Source organism: Cherax quadricarinatus, chromosome 7 (assembly GCF_038502225.1).
Source record: "Cherax quadricarinatus isolate ZL_2023a chromosome 7, ASM3850222v1, whole genome shotgun sequence".
NCBI lineage: Eukaryota > Metazoa > Arthropoda > Malacostraca > Decapoda > Parastacidae > Cherax > Cherax quadricarinatus.
In genome coordinates, this window is record NC_091298.1 from 59,624,618 (window position 1) to 59,641,577 (window position 16,960).

General features: G+C 36.8%; 1 protein-coding gene across 2 annotated transcripts in view; it reads right to left on the minus strand.

The window, feature by feature from the left end:
* Positions 1 to 399: 399 nt before the first annotated feature.
* Positions 400 to 16,960, minus strand: part of LOC128686888 (serine/threonine-protein kinase 17B) — a 100,071-nt gene continuing 83,510 nt past the window's right edge. For both annotated transcript variants that reach the window (XM_070082549.1, XM_053774105.2), the window contains 6 exons: positions 14,537 to 14,749; positions 13,433 to 13,571; positions 12,105 to 12,231; positions 9,429 to 9,477; positions 8,119 to 8,298; positions 400 to 5,447 (listed from right to left, as the gene is read on the minus strand). In XM_070082549.1, coding sequence (XP_069938650.1) covers positions 4,583 to 5,447; positions 8,119 to 8,298; positions 9,429 to 9,477; positions 12,105 to 12,231; positions 13,433 to 13,571; positions 14,537 to 14,749 — 1,573 coding nt within the window. In that variant the 3' untranslated portion in view covers positions 400 to 4,582. The remainder of the gene's footprint in view (positions 5,448 to 8,118; positions 8,299 to 9,428; positions 9,478 to 12,104; positions 12,232 to 13,432; positions 13,572 to 14,536; positions 14,750 to 16,960) is intronic.

A 16,960-nucleotide genomic window follows, 5' to 3' on the forward strand; every position in this document is an offset into this window, starting at 1 on the left:
ACTTGATCCAAGTCGGACCAAAACATTGTTGTAATCCCCCCCCCCTCTCTCTCTCTCTCTCTCCCCCCCCATGAGTGGGTTATTTGTGTATTGTTCCAGTCATGGTATTGTGCCTTTATGTATATGCTTTAGCTAGCTGCTCCTTCAAGAGGGATGTTGAAGCTTGTGAAGGACTCTTTATCAAAGAAATTGGAGTTAACCTTCCCTTCTTTGGATCAAACCTGATCGCCTCCCATTCTGCAGGTGGTGTATGGCCCTTGTGGATTTAGCTCTCCCCATGAACATATTTTAACCACATGAATAAACCAATGATTTTTTAAATTCAGTCCTACAGAATGTATTGGTTTGAACTTCAACAACAGTTAAGACATGCATAATTAAGGAAAAAAAAAATAAGCATTTAGGTATGTAAATGTTTATATAAGTAAATATATACAAAATATACAATATAAAGACTGATTGATAGTATATAATCATGCACTTCAGACATATATATAACCAGATGGAGATACTTGTGCTTGTTTAACCTCTATAAAGTAAGAGATACTTATCAGTGACTTATTTGGTTAAGAAAAAGCTACTTACAAGTCGGACAATTATTCATGAGGAAAGCAACATATACCATGACAAAGGTACTCTTTTTAAAGACAAAACGTACATTTAGGCTTACAATAACAATGGTGATTTTATTAATCAGGAAATAGGATGTACCTTGACCAAGGTACCTTTATGCATTAATGCATATAACAAAGATCCCTTGGCTTAATTTATACTAGATAAATACCTAAAAATCAATAAAGAGTTAACTTATCAGCAGTCAATGAAATTAACATTTATGAAACCTTTCAAAATAATAACAGACTACACTAATAAAAACTGAAGAGTACCTATTGCACATTTAATTTAAATAAGCATTTGGTGTGATAATATGAAATCCTTTCCACCTGCCTGCTTCACAATTCTTTTATATTTTATCTACACACAGTTTAAATTTTCAATTCTTCACATTACCTATCAATTTTGATTACCATTCCTCACAAAATAAATGCTTATATGTGTTCGTTACGCGTCAAATACAAGGCTTAGTACTGCATTTATATAAAAAGCTAATAGCCACAACTGATAAGATCTGCCGAGCCTTTTCTTCAGTGATTTACAAGATGTGAAAAAGAAGTCCTTCAACACATTTGCTGCTTGCCACCAAGGTAGGGCGACTAAAAGGAGAAAACACATTTGCCATAACTCATTTCCTAGTTGTCCTTCCAAAAGTGCAAAGGCAATATACACTTAAAAAAAATAGAGAGAGAAAGACAGTCGACAGTATCATTAATGAGGAAGCTCAGCAAAATATAAATAAAACTGTATGCTTGAAAAATTTAAGTACCCATGTAAAGTAATGTGGAATGATGTAAAGGCAGTGGCTAAGAAGTGGAGTTAGTCCATTTAGTAAATTTAGTCCTGGTAAAATCCATACAAATTGTTGCAGCCTATGACAAGATTCCCTGTATCAACTGGCACTATCAAATGTATTTAATATAATTCTAATGCATGTTTAAAACATGGTGTTATTCATATCGGTCATATGAAAGAAAAAGTTGTGTCTATTGAATCCAATAAAAAAATAAAGCTAAGGTTGTGCCTTGATAATGGTCCAGGATATGCCAAAATATCTTTTCTAAAGTTTCCTCTCTAAATGTGGGTTACTTCTGAACTGTTCCAACCACATTACTGAGACATTTTTCTTTATCTGTGTACTTTGCATTACTACTAGAGATAAAACCTTAAGGGTATTTAGCCTCAGGGGGACACCAAATCCTTAGTATGAGGTATGGTATATTATTGCATGCTGTGAGGTATGGTATACTGTATTATTTTCTACCGTGAGGTATGCTATATTATTGTATGCCGTGAGGTATGCTATATTATTGTATGGCATGAGGTGTGGTATATACCTGTGATTGGTTACAGTGACTCTTCCACTCTTATAGCCCAGCACGAGACTTGCAAGGGTAAAACCAACTTGGAAACTGGTCATGGATGTGTCACTGTACCTCATGAAAAACATTAATATAATATTATTGTCTTCCTAAATCTTCTGCAGCCTTTGCACAATATCAGTGACTGTGACGAACAGGATTACCATACACGATTCTTTAATAATCATTTGCCATAACTATTAGGCAAAATCAACCCGATAGAAAGATAATGAAGTATCTTACAATCTTACCCTAAATCAGACAAGTAACAATTTACCCAAAACCTAATTACAGTGTACACAGTAATCTCTTGTTTAGAATAATATGCACTAGTGCTTGAATTATACAAAATTTTATGAAAGATAATGCAAATTGGATACCCCTCTCCTATTTAAAAAAAAAAATGAATTAGAAAGATTTCTTAAAAATAAATATGGAACTTGAGTGTTTACTTAGAATAAAAAAATTTAAGATAATTTCCAATTAAAACTTTTAGAAAGCATCATATATCAAAAAATCCAAATTAGAGTTTTTCTAAACAGGAATTCTAAGTTTTTCTTTTAATTTTTAATTTTCTGAATATCAAATATCATTTTAAATTAAAAATGCATTTTAAAAAATAGAAAGTCAGTACAGTATTCTTTTTAATTTTCTGGGGTAGTGGGGCTCCTTTATCCAAATAAAAAATATTTACAATTATATACCTTTATACTGTTATAAATGGCAACAGTTAGCACTGCAATTTTTAAATGCTTCCTCAGCATTGTCATCAAGTGGGTGATTATCTGTACTAGGCACACAGCTATAAATTTCTGCTTTCTGTGACTGAACATTTTGAGAAAATCTTCACTAAAGAGCACTGCTATCTTGCCTGCTTTCTTAGAGTGCCACTGGTGGTTGCTATAAGAAATAAAGTGCTTACCACATACTTCAGCGTAGGTACAAGTCTAACGGTGACTGACGTTCATTACGATGCAAACAGTGCATAAAAGCTATTATATTATTTCTCCCTCTTGAAAAGTTTGCTTCTTTCGCCACATACACACATTATAGCACCACCCATCTATTTTATATGTGGCAATCTTCTCTTAATCAAAAAATTGCCATTTAATATTGTAATCAGTCTTTTCTATAAACAGTCTGCATGCTTTTTTCTTCTTTCCTCGTGTTTCATTGGCAGTGGCACACAATTCATCCAAGTGACTTGCAAATCTATGTGCAGAATTCCTAAGGTAATTTTTCCAAGTATTACTGGTTGAAGTTTAGCCTCTGTTCTTGTAAAATATGCTCGCAAAATGGCTTACAATTCAAATGACAATATTCTGCATATGTCAAGCTGCTATGAATACGAAAAAAAAAAAAGTGTATAAAAAGTTAATCAAATACTACTCAAAAGCCAAATTATCTCTATAATTACACTATTAATGCCAGGAGTAGGGGGACAGTAACCCCTTCTCCTGTATAAATTACTAAGTGCAAAAAGAAAATCTTTCATTTTTCTTTTTCAATCACCCTGCCTTGGTGGGAGACGGCCGGTGCATTAAAAAAAAATGCACTATTGTATTAAAAGGTAAATACTGCAAATAACTGATCATTGGTTCGGTAACCATAGTAATTGCTTCACATTTGGGAGATTGTGCCATAAATCTTATTACATTTTTACAATTCACACATTTACTTCCATCAGAATGAAACTTTGACACCATTTTTAAGTTCTAGTATATTGTGGGAAACTTACTTCAACATCATTTTTAAAATCCTAGATAATGAGAAATTTATTTCAACAGCACCTTGTCCTTTATCTAACGTTAATCACTTTCAATAATGTTTCTACTAAATCATAACATTTTACACTTGATGCAATGTCAATGGATGACCTTGAAGACTATGATGACAAATTCATAAATATTTTGATTACATTATTCTAAAACATTTATATAATCTGTAGTAAGTTACACTTTTAAAATGTCAACAATCTTGACACACAAAAATGATTGTATAATAAATATCCTGAAGAACTATATTACATTTTGTTAATATGAAACAGGTTACATACAACAATCTGCCTGCCCAAGAATTTATTTTGCCTCAAATAAATGAATAAAAAAGGCACATCTTGTAGCAGCAACAGCATTTGTAACAGCCCAATTGATCAGAAGTGAGGCTGTGAATAGCAGACGGAGACGTGAGCCTCCACTACTCCTTACATTGAACACAAACAGGTTTAGTGCTTCATGAACTACAATCAAGATTTTGTGCTAATACTGTATGTTTCCTCTTGATAATACTTGATGAATATCACGGACTTAATTACAAATTATACCAAATGCTTAACACAAGAAATGAATACAAAAAGCCCTGCAAATACAACTTAACAATAAAAAATGTACAAGGTATGCTACTCATTTGTTAACTGCTGCAGTTAGTTAATATCAGGAGCAACTTTGTTAAAATAGCACCATTTGATTGTGATAGTAATCAAAATATGGAGAGCTTTATCCAGCCAAAAATACTGGCATTTCATATTACTGAGCACTAGTGCACAGTATGGATATATTAATGTTTAGCAGATAAAATTCCTGAACAACTACAACTGTCTCACTGGGTTAACAAATGATACTTTTTTCTAATATTATACTAACAGAACCTTGTACAGACCCATACTTCTGTTGCTCTGTTGGAGACTTCAACTCACATTTTGAACCCTGTCGTCTGAGGCAGAGTGGTGAAGGTTTCAATTTTTCCTTACTACTATCTTTGATTTCTTTTCCATTCTCCTTATTTTCTTTGCCTTCCTTACTGCTAGCTATTTTCTTAGCTAACTCTGTCTCTCTAACTAGTTTGCTTTTTTCTGTGTGAGGTAATCTACATCTAGACTTTCCTGGAGAGTCAAGGGTGACTAGCTCTTTGCTATGTCCTGATGTGATGGACTCTTCTGTTTTGTTTAGGGTGTTCTTATTATTTTCTTTGTTTAAAAATTCAGACTTTTTCCATGGACTGACACTGTCTCTGCCATGATGTGAGGAGCTTCCACAACTACCACCATCTACATCTCTAGCTAAGTGCATGGAGGAAGTACTAGGTGCATATAAATCAGATTCTCTAATAAAGCGAATAGAAGACACACTGGGACTGCTGGACTGTGTTGAAACATCTTTACTGCAGCTGGCACTTGTACTACCTGGAGATACTGTGGCAGACACCATGACAGTGTGTGAAGTGCTTTCCTTACTGCTACCACTACTACTACTACTACAGTGAAAAAAAGCTATTTTTTGGGGGCTAGTAGTGTGTGCATCCAATTCCTTACTTCGGCGTGGTGATGTCACTGTGGGTGAAGAAGGAGGATGTAAACGGATCTCTCTGCTGGAGCGGTGGGTTACTGCAGATGGGGGACTGAAGAAAGGACGGGATGTATACGTTCCTTTTAGCCACTGGTGTTGCATAGCTTCGTCCACAGTCAGACGACAGCTAAAACATAAAGTGCAATCAAGTTTCTTCACAACTAATTTTTCTACATTCTATCGAAATATACTGCATTATCATCTCTCTCAATCATCAGTTTAACAGTAACATTTCATTATTCTTAATCCTTATTATAAATATAAACATTTATTTTTTCCTTACTTGCACAATATCAAATATTTTAATTTCCCTAAAGTAGCATTGTTCTTCATTTAAAAAAAATGTATTTTTGAATAAATAAATTATGAGGGCTCACAATGCACTCTATAATTTTAAATGTCAAACTATATTTTACAATTTCCTTTGCACTAAATTAATTCATAAGACAAACCAGGATCATTTAGCATTAATAGACTATTTGGTGAACTTTGCTGATAAGTTGCAGCTTACAGGAGTATTCCGAACCAAATATTGATGGATTTCATCATGTGATTTTACTGACAACTACAGTGGTACCCCGAGTTTAGAACTGCTCCCAACTCGAAGAATTATGCAAATGTATTTGTGTAAGTGCATTTGTAAGCGTATTTTTGGGGGTCTGAAATGGAATAATCTAATTTCCATTATTCCTTATGGGAACAAATTCATTTGCTCCCATAAGTTCAAAACTCGGGGTACCACTGTATTTGTTTATTAAGATCAGCTTAATGTGTAAGAGTCAAGATTTGCTGAATTGTATGGTAGAAAGACAACATGTGCAGAGCAACCCTTTACTAACAGACCAAGTTTCTTTGTGCTGACTTCATGAAAGCTCAGATTAGAGAATTTTTTTTTTTTTTTCTCAACAAGTCGGCCGTCTCCCACCGAGGCAGGGTGACCCAAAAAAAGAAAGAAAATCCCCAAAAAGAAAATACTTTCATCATCATTCAACACTTTCACCACACTCGCACATTATCACTGTTTTTGCAGAGGTGCTCAGAATACAACAGTTTAGAAGCATACACATATAAAGATACACAACATATCCCTCCAAACTGCCAATATCCCAAACCACTCCTTTAAAGTGCAGGCATTGTACTTCCCATTTCCAGGACTCAAGTCCAACTATATGAAAATAACCGGTTTCCCTGAAACCCTTCACTAAATATTACCCTGCTCACACTCCAACAGATCGTCAGGTCCCAAGTACCATTCGTCTCCATTCACTCCTATCTAACACGCTCACGCACGCTTGCTGGAAGTCCAAGCCCCTCGCCCACAAAATCTCCTTTACCCCCTCTCTCCAACCCTTTCGAGGACGACCCCTACCCCTCCTTCCTTCCCCTATAGATTTATATGCTTTCCATGTCATTCTACTTTGATCCATTCTCTCTAAATGACCAAACCACCTCAACAACCCCTCTTCTGCCCTCTGACTAATACTTTTATTAACTCCACACCTTTTCCTAATTTCCACACTCCGAATTTTCTGGATAATATTTACACCACACATTGCCCTTAGACAGGACATCTCCACTGCCTCCAACCGTCTCCTCGCTGCTGCATTTACCACCCAAGCTTCACACCCATATAAGAGTGTTGGTACTACTATACTTTCATACATTCCCTTCTTTGCCTCCATAGATAACATTTTTTGACTCCACATATACCTCAACGCACCACTCACCTTTTGTCCCTCATCAATTCTATGATTAACCTCATCCTTTCCAAATCCATCCGCCGACACGTCAACTCCCAAGTATCTGAAAACATTCACTTCTTCCATACTCCTCCTCCCCAGTTTGATATCCAATTTTTCTTTATCTAAATCATTTGACACCTTCATCACCTTACTCTTTTCTATGTTCACTTTCAGCTTTCTACCTTTACACACATTCCCAAACTCATCCACTAACCTTTGCAATTTTTCTTTAGAATCTCCCATAAGCACAGTATCATCAGCAAAAAGTAACTGTGTCAATTCCCATTTTGAATTTGATTCCCCAAAATTTAATCCCACCCCTCTCCTGAACACCCTAGCATTTACTTCCTTTACAACCCCATCTATAAACATATTAAACAACCATGGTGACATTACACATCCCTGTCTAAGACCTACTTTTACCGGGAAGTAGTCTCCCTCTCTTCTACACACCCTAACCTGAGCCTCACTATCCTCATAAAAACTCTTTACAGCATTTAATAACTTACCACCTATTCCATATACTTGCAACATCTGCCACATTGCTCCTCTATCCACTATCATATGCCTTTTCTAAATCCATAAATGCAATAAAAACTTCCCTACCTTTATCTAAATACTGTTCACATATATGCTTCAATGTAAACACTTGATCTACACATCCCCTACCCACTCTGAAACCTCCTTGCTCATCCGCAATCCTACATTCTGTCTTACCTCTAATTCTTTCAATTATAACCCTACCGTACACTTTTCCTGGTATACTCAGTAAACTTATTCCTCTATAATTTTTACAGTCTCTTTTGTCCCCTTTCCCTTTATATAAAGGGACTATACATGCTCTCCGCCAATCCCTAGAGAAATGTGATCTATAAATAAAAGTGTCCTCTGCATGCAGTCTTTCCCCTCATACAAGTTCTGCTTAATTTCTAAAATTGCTCGATGAAAAAGATGCCAGAATAGCACTGAGTGCAAACATTTGACCTTAATCTAAAAATATGACCTTGCTACACATAACTGTAAAAAGATAAAACAGTATATAAAAAAAAACTGTACCTGGGATTGACAATCAGCAGCCGTGTGATGAAGTCAATTGCCTGATCTGAGACATTACAGAAAAGGTCCTTCGGGAAATCAACCTGACCTTGAGATATATTAAGAAACGTTTCTTGCTTAGTGTCACCACCAAAGGGTGAATGTCCGGTGAGTAAAACGTACGTCAGAACACCCACAGACCTGTAGGTGAAAAATACTTATATGCAAGATCAGATTGAAATTCATAACATGAATTCTAAGTGAAAATACCCTTCAAACAAGGTTCTTTGAGGGTCAGTGAGGGGCTTCTGATCCAGGGAATTGAACCTGGCCTCCCCTTTCTTGCATCAAACCTGACTGCCTCACATTCTCCTAGGTGTTGTACAACCTCCTACAGGTTTAGCACTCCCCCAATGAATATTTCTTTTTCAACACATCAGCTGTCTCCCACCTAGGCAGGGTTACCCAAAAGAGAAATAAACACCTTCAGGCATTGTACTTCCCACCTCCAGGACTTAAGTCCAGCTAACCGGTTTCTCTGAATCCCTTCGCTTAAAATAACTGAGATATTTGCTGTTTTGAGGTTATGTGAACCGCTGTATCTGCACACATTTGGCAAGACAGTAATAATGTGAATGGTGGTGAAAGTGTTTCCTTTTTGGGTCACCCTGCCTCAATGGGAGATGACCAGTGATTAAAAAAAAAAAACTATGGTGTAAGACTAGAGATAGGGATGTAGTTTAATTTAGTTATATAGAGGTTTTGTATATGGAGAAGACTAATCTTACTGAAATGTACAGCAACAAAATACAGAAAAAAAGTAGTATTTAGTGATGAAGAAAATTCAGATGAAACAACTGCTAGTAATCATGAAGGAATCTGAGAGAACGTCACAAGTAAAAGCTTTTGTAGTCAAATATTAAAATATGACAAGGAGTCTTGAGTATGGCAATCAATGCTTATGACATTGTTCCTAGTAAATTTGTAAATAAATTAATAATTCATAAAATTCTACAAAAAAGTTAATGAAAAGGGATGTGATTTGCTACATCTACTGTACTATACTCTACACAAATAACCCACACATAGAAGAGAGGAGCTTACGATGACGTTTTGGTCTGACTTGGACCATTTACAGTTACACTGACTTTGTAAACAGTCCAAATCGGACCGAAACGTCGCCATAAGCTCCTCTCTTCTATGTGCGGGTTATTTGTTTATCGTTCCAGTCACGGTATTGTGCCTTTTTTAGTTATGTACTATACTATTCAAGATGTCCAAATATAATTTGTTCAATTTGTATTTTAGACTAATAATCAGTTACAACGTACCACATGTCTGTAGCCAGGCTAATGGGTTCGTACTGCAAGATCTCTGGTGCTGTGAAAGAAAAAATTTTATTTAGAAAAGACCTTTGCTGCAAGTTTAGCTGACAGCATTCATTCCAATTACAGTTGTTCTTAAAATCCGATGAAAATTTGTATTACGTATTAGTTGAGGCAAATCATCAGTTGTCTAGACTTCTTGGCAACCCCTTCTAGTAATTACATCTTTCACAACAAGACCACAAATTGAAAGTTAAACATTGATAATGTTTTAGGCTGTCTTGGACATTATCAGAGTAATGTGTTCTTTTATCAAACTGAATTTTCTGTTTACCTTATGATACTGTACTTTAGAAATGAAGACTTGTTAAATGAAATGAATACTATAGTACCGTATTACTGTTCCAATTTTTTTTCATGTGCATAGCACTCTTACTGTAATGTAATATCAAACTTTCAGACCACTGGTCTGAAAGTTGGATATTAATGTGCCCATTTTCAGACCACTGGTCAGAAACTGGGTGCATTACTGGATTATCAGCAATGTTCAGGGGTAAGCACCAGAATTTCTATGAAGGCATGAGGCATGCCAGATTACTTATGTCCTACAGTAAATAGGTTGTTAGACTTGCATCACAACTCCCATAAATCATAGTTATCCATTGTTTACAATGTAAATTTATCCATTTTCACACATTATACAAGTGCTCCTCGACTTACTATGGTTCAATTTTAAGATGGTGCAAAAGCAATTACTTGGGAGATGAAACTTAAGATAATTATCCAGCACAAAGGCACAAGTTTGTAACCTCTATACATTTTTTTTTTACTTTTCGATACTGGTATTTAGTTACAGTAATTATTTGTTTATTTACTTATTCAGTAACTGTAGTTATTTATTTATTTGTTAATTTAGCATATCATTCACATTCGACTTACGATGGGTTTGTAGAAACGTAACCCCATCGTAAGTCAAGAAGCACCTGTAAATTTATCCACTTTCACACATTATACTTCCACTTTAAACAAGTATAATTTCTAAATAGCTATCGTTACAATACAAATTTAATTTGAAGCAATATAAAATTCCATCTAAAAGAAAATCACCCTCAGAATTAATGTGCAAAGGGGCTTCCACTGCTCAATACCGTTTGATTATCTCAACAACTTGTCTGAAATGGAATTGTACAGGACGATTCTTGGGACTAACAGTAAACTTATGAAGTCAATAAGAATGGCTAAGAACAGCAAAAAGCTGCCAGAAATATCCAGTAAGTGGCTATGTGAATTCACTGATGATAAATGCATGGAGGTAAGAAAGTGAAGGAAAGGAACAACTGCTATGGTCAAAAAAAAAATACAGGAGGTCCAATCTAGGGATGGACATAATGATGAATCTATATCAGCAGGGGTTCACATACAGAATGCATGTAGTAGAGTTGCCAGTATAATTGCTCAGCCCGGGCCTTTTCCAAGTGGTGGCCCGGCCTTGGCTCCCTGTCGTGGGAGTCTCTCAGGCCAATGTCTGCCATGGGAGGAGGTACAAGTATCGCATCATCTGGGACCAGCTGTCCTCAGGCCTAGCCCCATTCCTCTCCCACACGGGGCTTGGAGGGAGATGCTAGGCACCTTGGGCTGTCACAAACCCCGCCCACACTGGGCTTGAAGGGTGTGGCAGCTTAATAGCAGCAGACGATGTCAGGAGGTGCAAAGGCAGCAAGCACTACAGGATCCTTTTGGAGCCACACCCCAACTTTGGGCCAAAGCCTGAGCACTGGGGTAGCTCAAGAATGCCTTTAGCTGTGTGTGTGTTGCTGATGCTGCTACTACTTCACTTGTCTGTTGCACTCTCCTCTTCTAACATACAGATCAACTTCATTAGTGTATGGAACACCGATAAATATAAAAATAACCTTTCAGGAACCAGAACAGATCCCATTAGATTAATATACATATACCACACATGCAAGGGCTATACTGTAATATGCAGAAACAGTAGACAATTCATATCTCTAATGTGCAAGAAAGCTTGAGAAGGACCAGTCTACTGCCACCAAAACTGTTCCTAAAGGTAGAGAGCTAAGCTATGATGATAAACTTAAAAAGACTCCATTTTACAACATACAAGATTCTCAAGAGGTATCAATGAAGTGGATAAAGACAGAGATAGGAATAGGATGAGGGAAAACAACTGCTAAAATGAGTCAGATATAAGAGAAGGAATTCCTTCAACACAAACATAACAGGCAAGTGGAACGTTAGAAGTGGTAGGAGAAGTTAATTCCAAACATGAATTATGTAAATATGACAAAGGGTTAAATGTGAACAGCATCAGCATAGCATCAAATGATTAGTGAATTATTCATTTTATTGTATTAATTAAAATGCAATAAAGTCACTAGGGTCAAACATCCTTGCCAATTAAATCAGAGAAACTGCTAGACGGTTTATCCAAGACTGTACCTAAGAGATGGTAGTCACCCAAGTACTATTCATTAATATTCCCAACAAAGGTGGCTCAGCTTTATGGAAGAGTGCAGGAGATAGAGTTCAATCTTAGCAAACACAGTTAAAGAGGTTACTGTACTTTTGTTAGTCTGCAAGAAAAACAAAAGCTAACAAACAAATAGAACAATGAAAACCAAAAACTGATGAAAAGTAACATACTAAATGTTCACTCACCAACATAATCAGGAGTGCCAAGAACCTCACGAACTTCTATGTCTGACAGAATGATGCGTGAAATGCCAAAGTCACACAATTTAACATCACTCTGTGGATGTTGTCCCATCAGCAGGAGGTTCTGGGGCTGTGGAAGGACAACAGTTTCACTATGGTATTAAATGCTGCCAATGGTCTTAATCTCTTATCTTAAAATATAAATGCCATCACAAAACCAATTACTGTATTAGAGGAAAAACAATTAGAACAAATGCTAAAGCAATTTAATTTAGCAGCAACATGAAAATTGATAAACTTTCGTTTTTCTTTTTGGGCCACCCTGCCTTGGTGGGATACGGCCGGTGTGTTGAAAGAAAGAAAGAAATGAAAATTGATATAAGTAAATTGTTTTACAATTTTTTAGCATGTAATATTGCCCTGCTAGATCAATAAACTCTGAAAATGTTACACGACTTTTGGCCTACAACTTTTCAGGAAAAATTTTACTCAGTTTTTAAATGTTTTAAACTGAGGAGGATTTGTAGTTTTTTTTTTAAATACACAAATAATTTTACACACTTAAAATTTAATACTGTCTCTTGTGTGTTATCCAAAATAAAATGATTAAACTCAATGTTTTAAAAGCTATGTAATTTACTAAATACAGGAGGGCCCTGCTTACAGCAGGTTAGGTTCTGGGCTACTGCTGTAAAGCAAAAAATCACTGTAAAGTAAATCATAGCCTTTTTTTTTTTACTTTCAAATGCATATAACAGCCTGATAACATGTTTACACTATCATATATATATTAAGTGAGCAATAGAGCTAGGTGCAAAAAATGCATACACGGTACACACATTACTTACGTTAAAATATTTTCATCCTTAATTTATAGGGAGTGGTGAATATATTTATTGTAAGAATTCTGAATAAATGAAGAATGGGTATATGTGAAAACTGCTGCATTAGTGAAATGCCGTAAAGCAAAGTGCAGGGCCCTCTTATAGTCTGTTGTTTTTAGTACACTATATAAAAATTACTTCATACTTTCTAAACTAAATAATGGTAAACAGCTGCACTCTGTAAATTTATTACTGTGCATGCCATACAAAAAAATATATAAAAATATTAGATGTGGTTTACAGACATGCCAGAATGGCTGCACATTGTCTTATGTTATAAGTTATGACTTGTGAAGGTCTCAGTAAGAGGCAGAAATACATAGCACTCACAGCATTTTCTGTTACACTGCCTCCATACAGATTCATTTGTGCCACCAACTAGTGATTACTTTAAAATTTAGTAATATTTAAGTTGAACATGACCATGAAAAAATTGAATACAAATACCTTAAGGTCAAGGTGGGCAATATTGTTGGCATGTAGGAAGCGGAGAGCGCCAAGGATGTTGATCATGTAGCGGAGGACGACCCCCTCGTCCAGATTTTCTTCTTCATCTATTACCCTCTGCAACTCACCTCCCTCGGCCCTGTAACAATTGTAAATAAAGGATTTACAGCACACAAACAAAGGAAACAACATTCTTAAAAAAGCTACTATGAATATTCAACAATTATACATTTTTAAGAATGCAATATCTGCTCATCCCACTATTAAAAAGATTGCAAACTTTCATGGGGAAGCACTCAACCCTTAACAGTCACAAAGGGTTACAAGTTTTTCATCTATGCCAAGGCATTCCTCTTTATGGGTTTTGAACATTAATAACAATATTTTAAAGTTGAGATAGTATAATTGAGCTTGATAAATTAGACACATGTGCAACTCTTGGGTATCTTTGTTGAGGAAACGTTTCGCCACACAGTGGCTTCATCAGTCCATACATAGGAGAAACTTGAAGAACAGGAGGAGAATGAGGTAATCAGTCCCTCAACCTTGAGTCGATGTGTTCAGTCCATCAATTCTCCTCCTGTTCTTCAAGTTTCTCCTATGTATGGACTGATGAAGCCACTGTGTGGCAAAACGTTTCCTCAACAAAGATACCCAAGAGTTGCACATGTGTCTAATTTATCAACATGTCGGTTCTCTGAACCATTCATCTACATAACTGAGCTTAAATCTGAAGTCCACTTTTTTTTTCATCATAATCAGAACACTGTGCCGCATGGCTGCGTTATATAACAGTAATTATCTATATAACAATAATTATCTAATGCCCCCATCACACAATTTGGCTGTTCTGACTCGTGAAACCTTCTAAATTCATGGAATTGGGCCCACCCCTTCCTTCTGATTAAAACTGATTACCCCTACACCTCCCATTGCCCGGTACTGTACGACCCTTAAGGGTTTGGCGCTTCCCAGTGAGAGGCTCTTCATTTAAAGAATTAAGACCTATCCTCCCCTTTCTTGGATAAAACCTGATGTCTCCCATTCCCCAAACACTGTACAATACCAATGGTTTAAATAATTCCCCATAATTCTAATACTTACAGCTCTAAGACGAGGATAATCTCCGAGGCAGTCTCATAGAGTTGGTGGAGCGAGACAATCCTGGAGGAGGATCTGGCCAGGAGCAAGACAGCAGCCTCGTGCAGAATTTCATGCCTCACGTCCTGGGCTCTCCTACGTTTGCGCATAACTTTAGCAGCAAACCAAGTGCCAGTACGTAGGCACCGAGCACGGCGCACGGCTGCAAACTTACCCCTGCAAACAAGACCAAAATTCATATTCTTAGCCCTGTCAACAGTGAAAAAATTACATTCTCAACCATGTACACTGAAAATATTACATCATGCTCAACCCTGTCGACACACTACAAAATTTACATTACTCACAACCCTGTAAAAATACATTTCAAAATTTGCATTAACACTATTTCACAAGGTATCCTTATAGTAGTTACTAGATTTTCAATTAAATCCTGAGAACACCCCATCCAACTGACTTAAAATTTTTAATTTTGGTGTAATGTACCTAGGGAAAGGTTTATGCAGCTACTAACATGTGACATTACTATTAGGCCACTTTTATATACCACAGACGATTCCCAGATTTGGTTTTCGAGCAATAACTTTTGAGAACCTCTTCTGATCAGCTTCAAACTTCCAAAAAGTGTTTCCTTGCTTAAAAAAAAAAGATTAAGTTAGGTAAGGTTTGTCAGGAAACAGAAGCGTTTCCTGACGCAGATCTTAGTCAGATGATGACCCGCCGTTGGAGCTTTTGGTCATCTGACTGAGACCTTCCGCTGGCTTACCCCTCCACCCCTTTAAAAATTACGGTCAGTTATAACCATTAGTTCTTTAAAAAAAATTCACGTCACCTCTTCCAAGCGACATTAATTTTTAATGGCTGATGCATTCTGTCCACCGGATGTTACCCAATAAACTTGTGTTTTGCGAATATGATGGTATGCAATACCGACAAGTTTATAATAAAGACACATGTGCACCAGTTAGGTATCTATTCCGAAACGTTTCGCCTACGCAGCAGGCTTCTTTTGGTGCCACTGTACTCAACTGAAGCAGTAGAGATGTGAAGACGATGGACAGATTATATTGTCTTCACATTTCTACTGGTTCTCTTGCCTGTATTCGACTGAAGAAACCTACTGTGTAGGCGAAATGTTTTGAAATAGATACCTAACTATTGCACTTGTGTCTTAATTATGAACGTGTGTTTTATAGATTCAAGTCTGCCAATTTAAAAATATGGTTAATAAACCTGGAAATGCTTAATTCCGAATAATAATTAGCAACTGTCTTGGTGGGTTTTGTTCCAAAGAAGGTCTGCATTTATTTTAAGGTCTACCTGGAGGGTATTCCGGGGGTCAACGCCCCCGCGGCCCGGTCCACAACCAGGCCTCCTGGTGGATCAGGGCCTGATCAACCAGGCTGTTACTGCTGGCCGCACGTAGTCCAACGTACGAACCACAGCCCGGCTGGTGTAAGTTTAAGGCGTGTACATTTAATTTGCCAATTATATTAGCATCCATACAATAAATGAAGAATGCTTCTTCCGATCGGCTTCAATCCCTAATGCTGGTGTATCTTACATACATTTTTGAAATCTTGGGCTGTTTAGGTACCAATCTGCTAATTTTATTAAAGCAATTGTTGAAGATCGAGATAAGAACATAAGAAAGAAGGAACACTGCAACAGGCCTACTGGCCTGATGCATCTTACATAAACAAAGCTTTGGATTCTAATAGCTTCTCGCGATAAATTTAAGACCTGTTATTTTTGAGGCATAAACGGTAGGAAGAAAAAAAAAGACGGTAGGAGGGAAGAGGGAGGGACCTAAGAACTAAAAAAAAAAAAGAAGAACAAAGATTAAAAAAAAAAACTTAGTATTATTAACGGTGAAAGAGATTGGTAACACAAACAAGGTTATGTAGGAGTAACGTGGAGAGGAAGAGCTGTGTTGGCACAGTCTCCGCCTCGTACCCTGGGGGAGGACGGGTCAGCAGACGACAGGTCAATACTACGCCAATCCCACCTCCCCAGCCACACTTTTATGACGAAAACCCAGAGCTCTTATTCACACCCTCTTACTCTTTATTTCCCCCCACCTTCATATGTCTCATTTCCATCCTTATAGCTTGCCTGTATGTCTCTTCTTCATATGTTGTTTTTTTTTTTTTTTGTGACGCGCTAAACCCAAGGGGTCATTCTGTCGTGGAAGTGAGGCATTAGACATACGTAACACCTGGGTATCTTTATTTGAACACGTATCGCCAATCAGTGGCTTTATTATTTTAATACAGAAGTAACTGAAGGTGTTGAAACTGGAGATATTATAAGACGAGGTAATCAGTCCCTCAGTCTTGCAAAACTAGACAGAAGACAGTGGAAGACGAGGTAGTCAGTCCCAGTCATGAAAAAATAGACAGAAGACAGTGGAAGACGAGGTAGTCA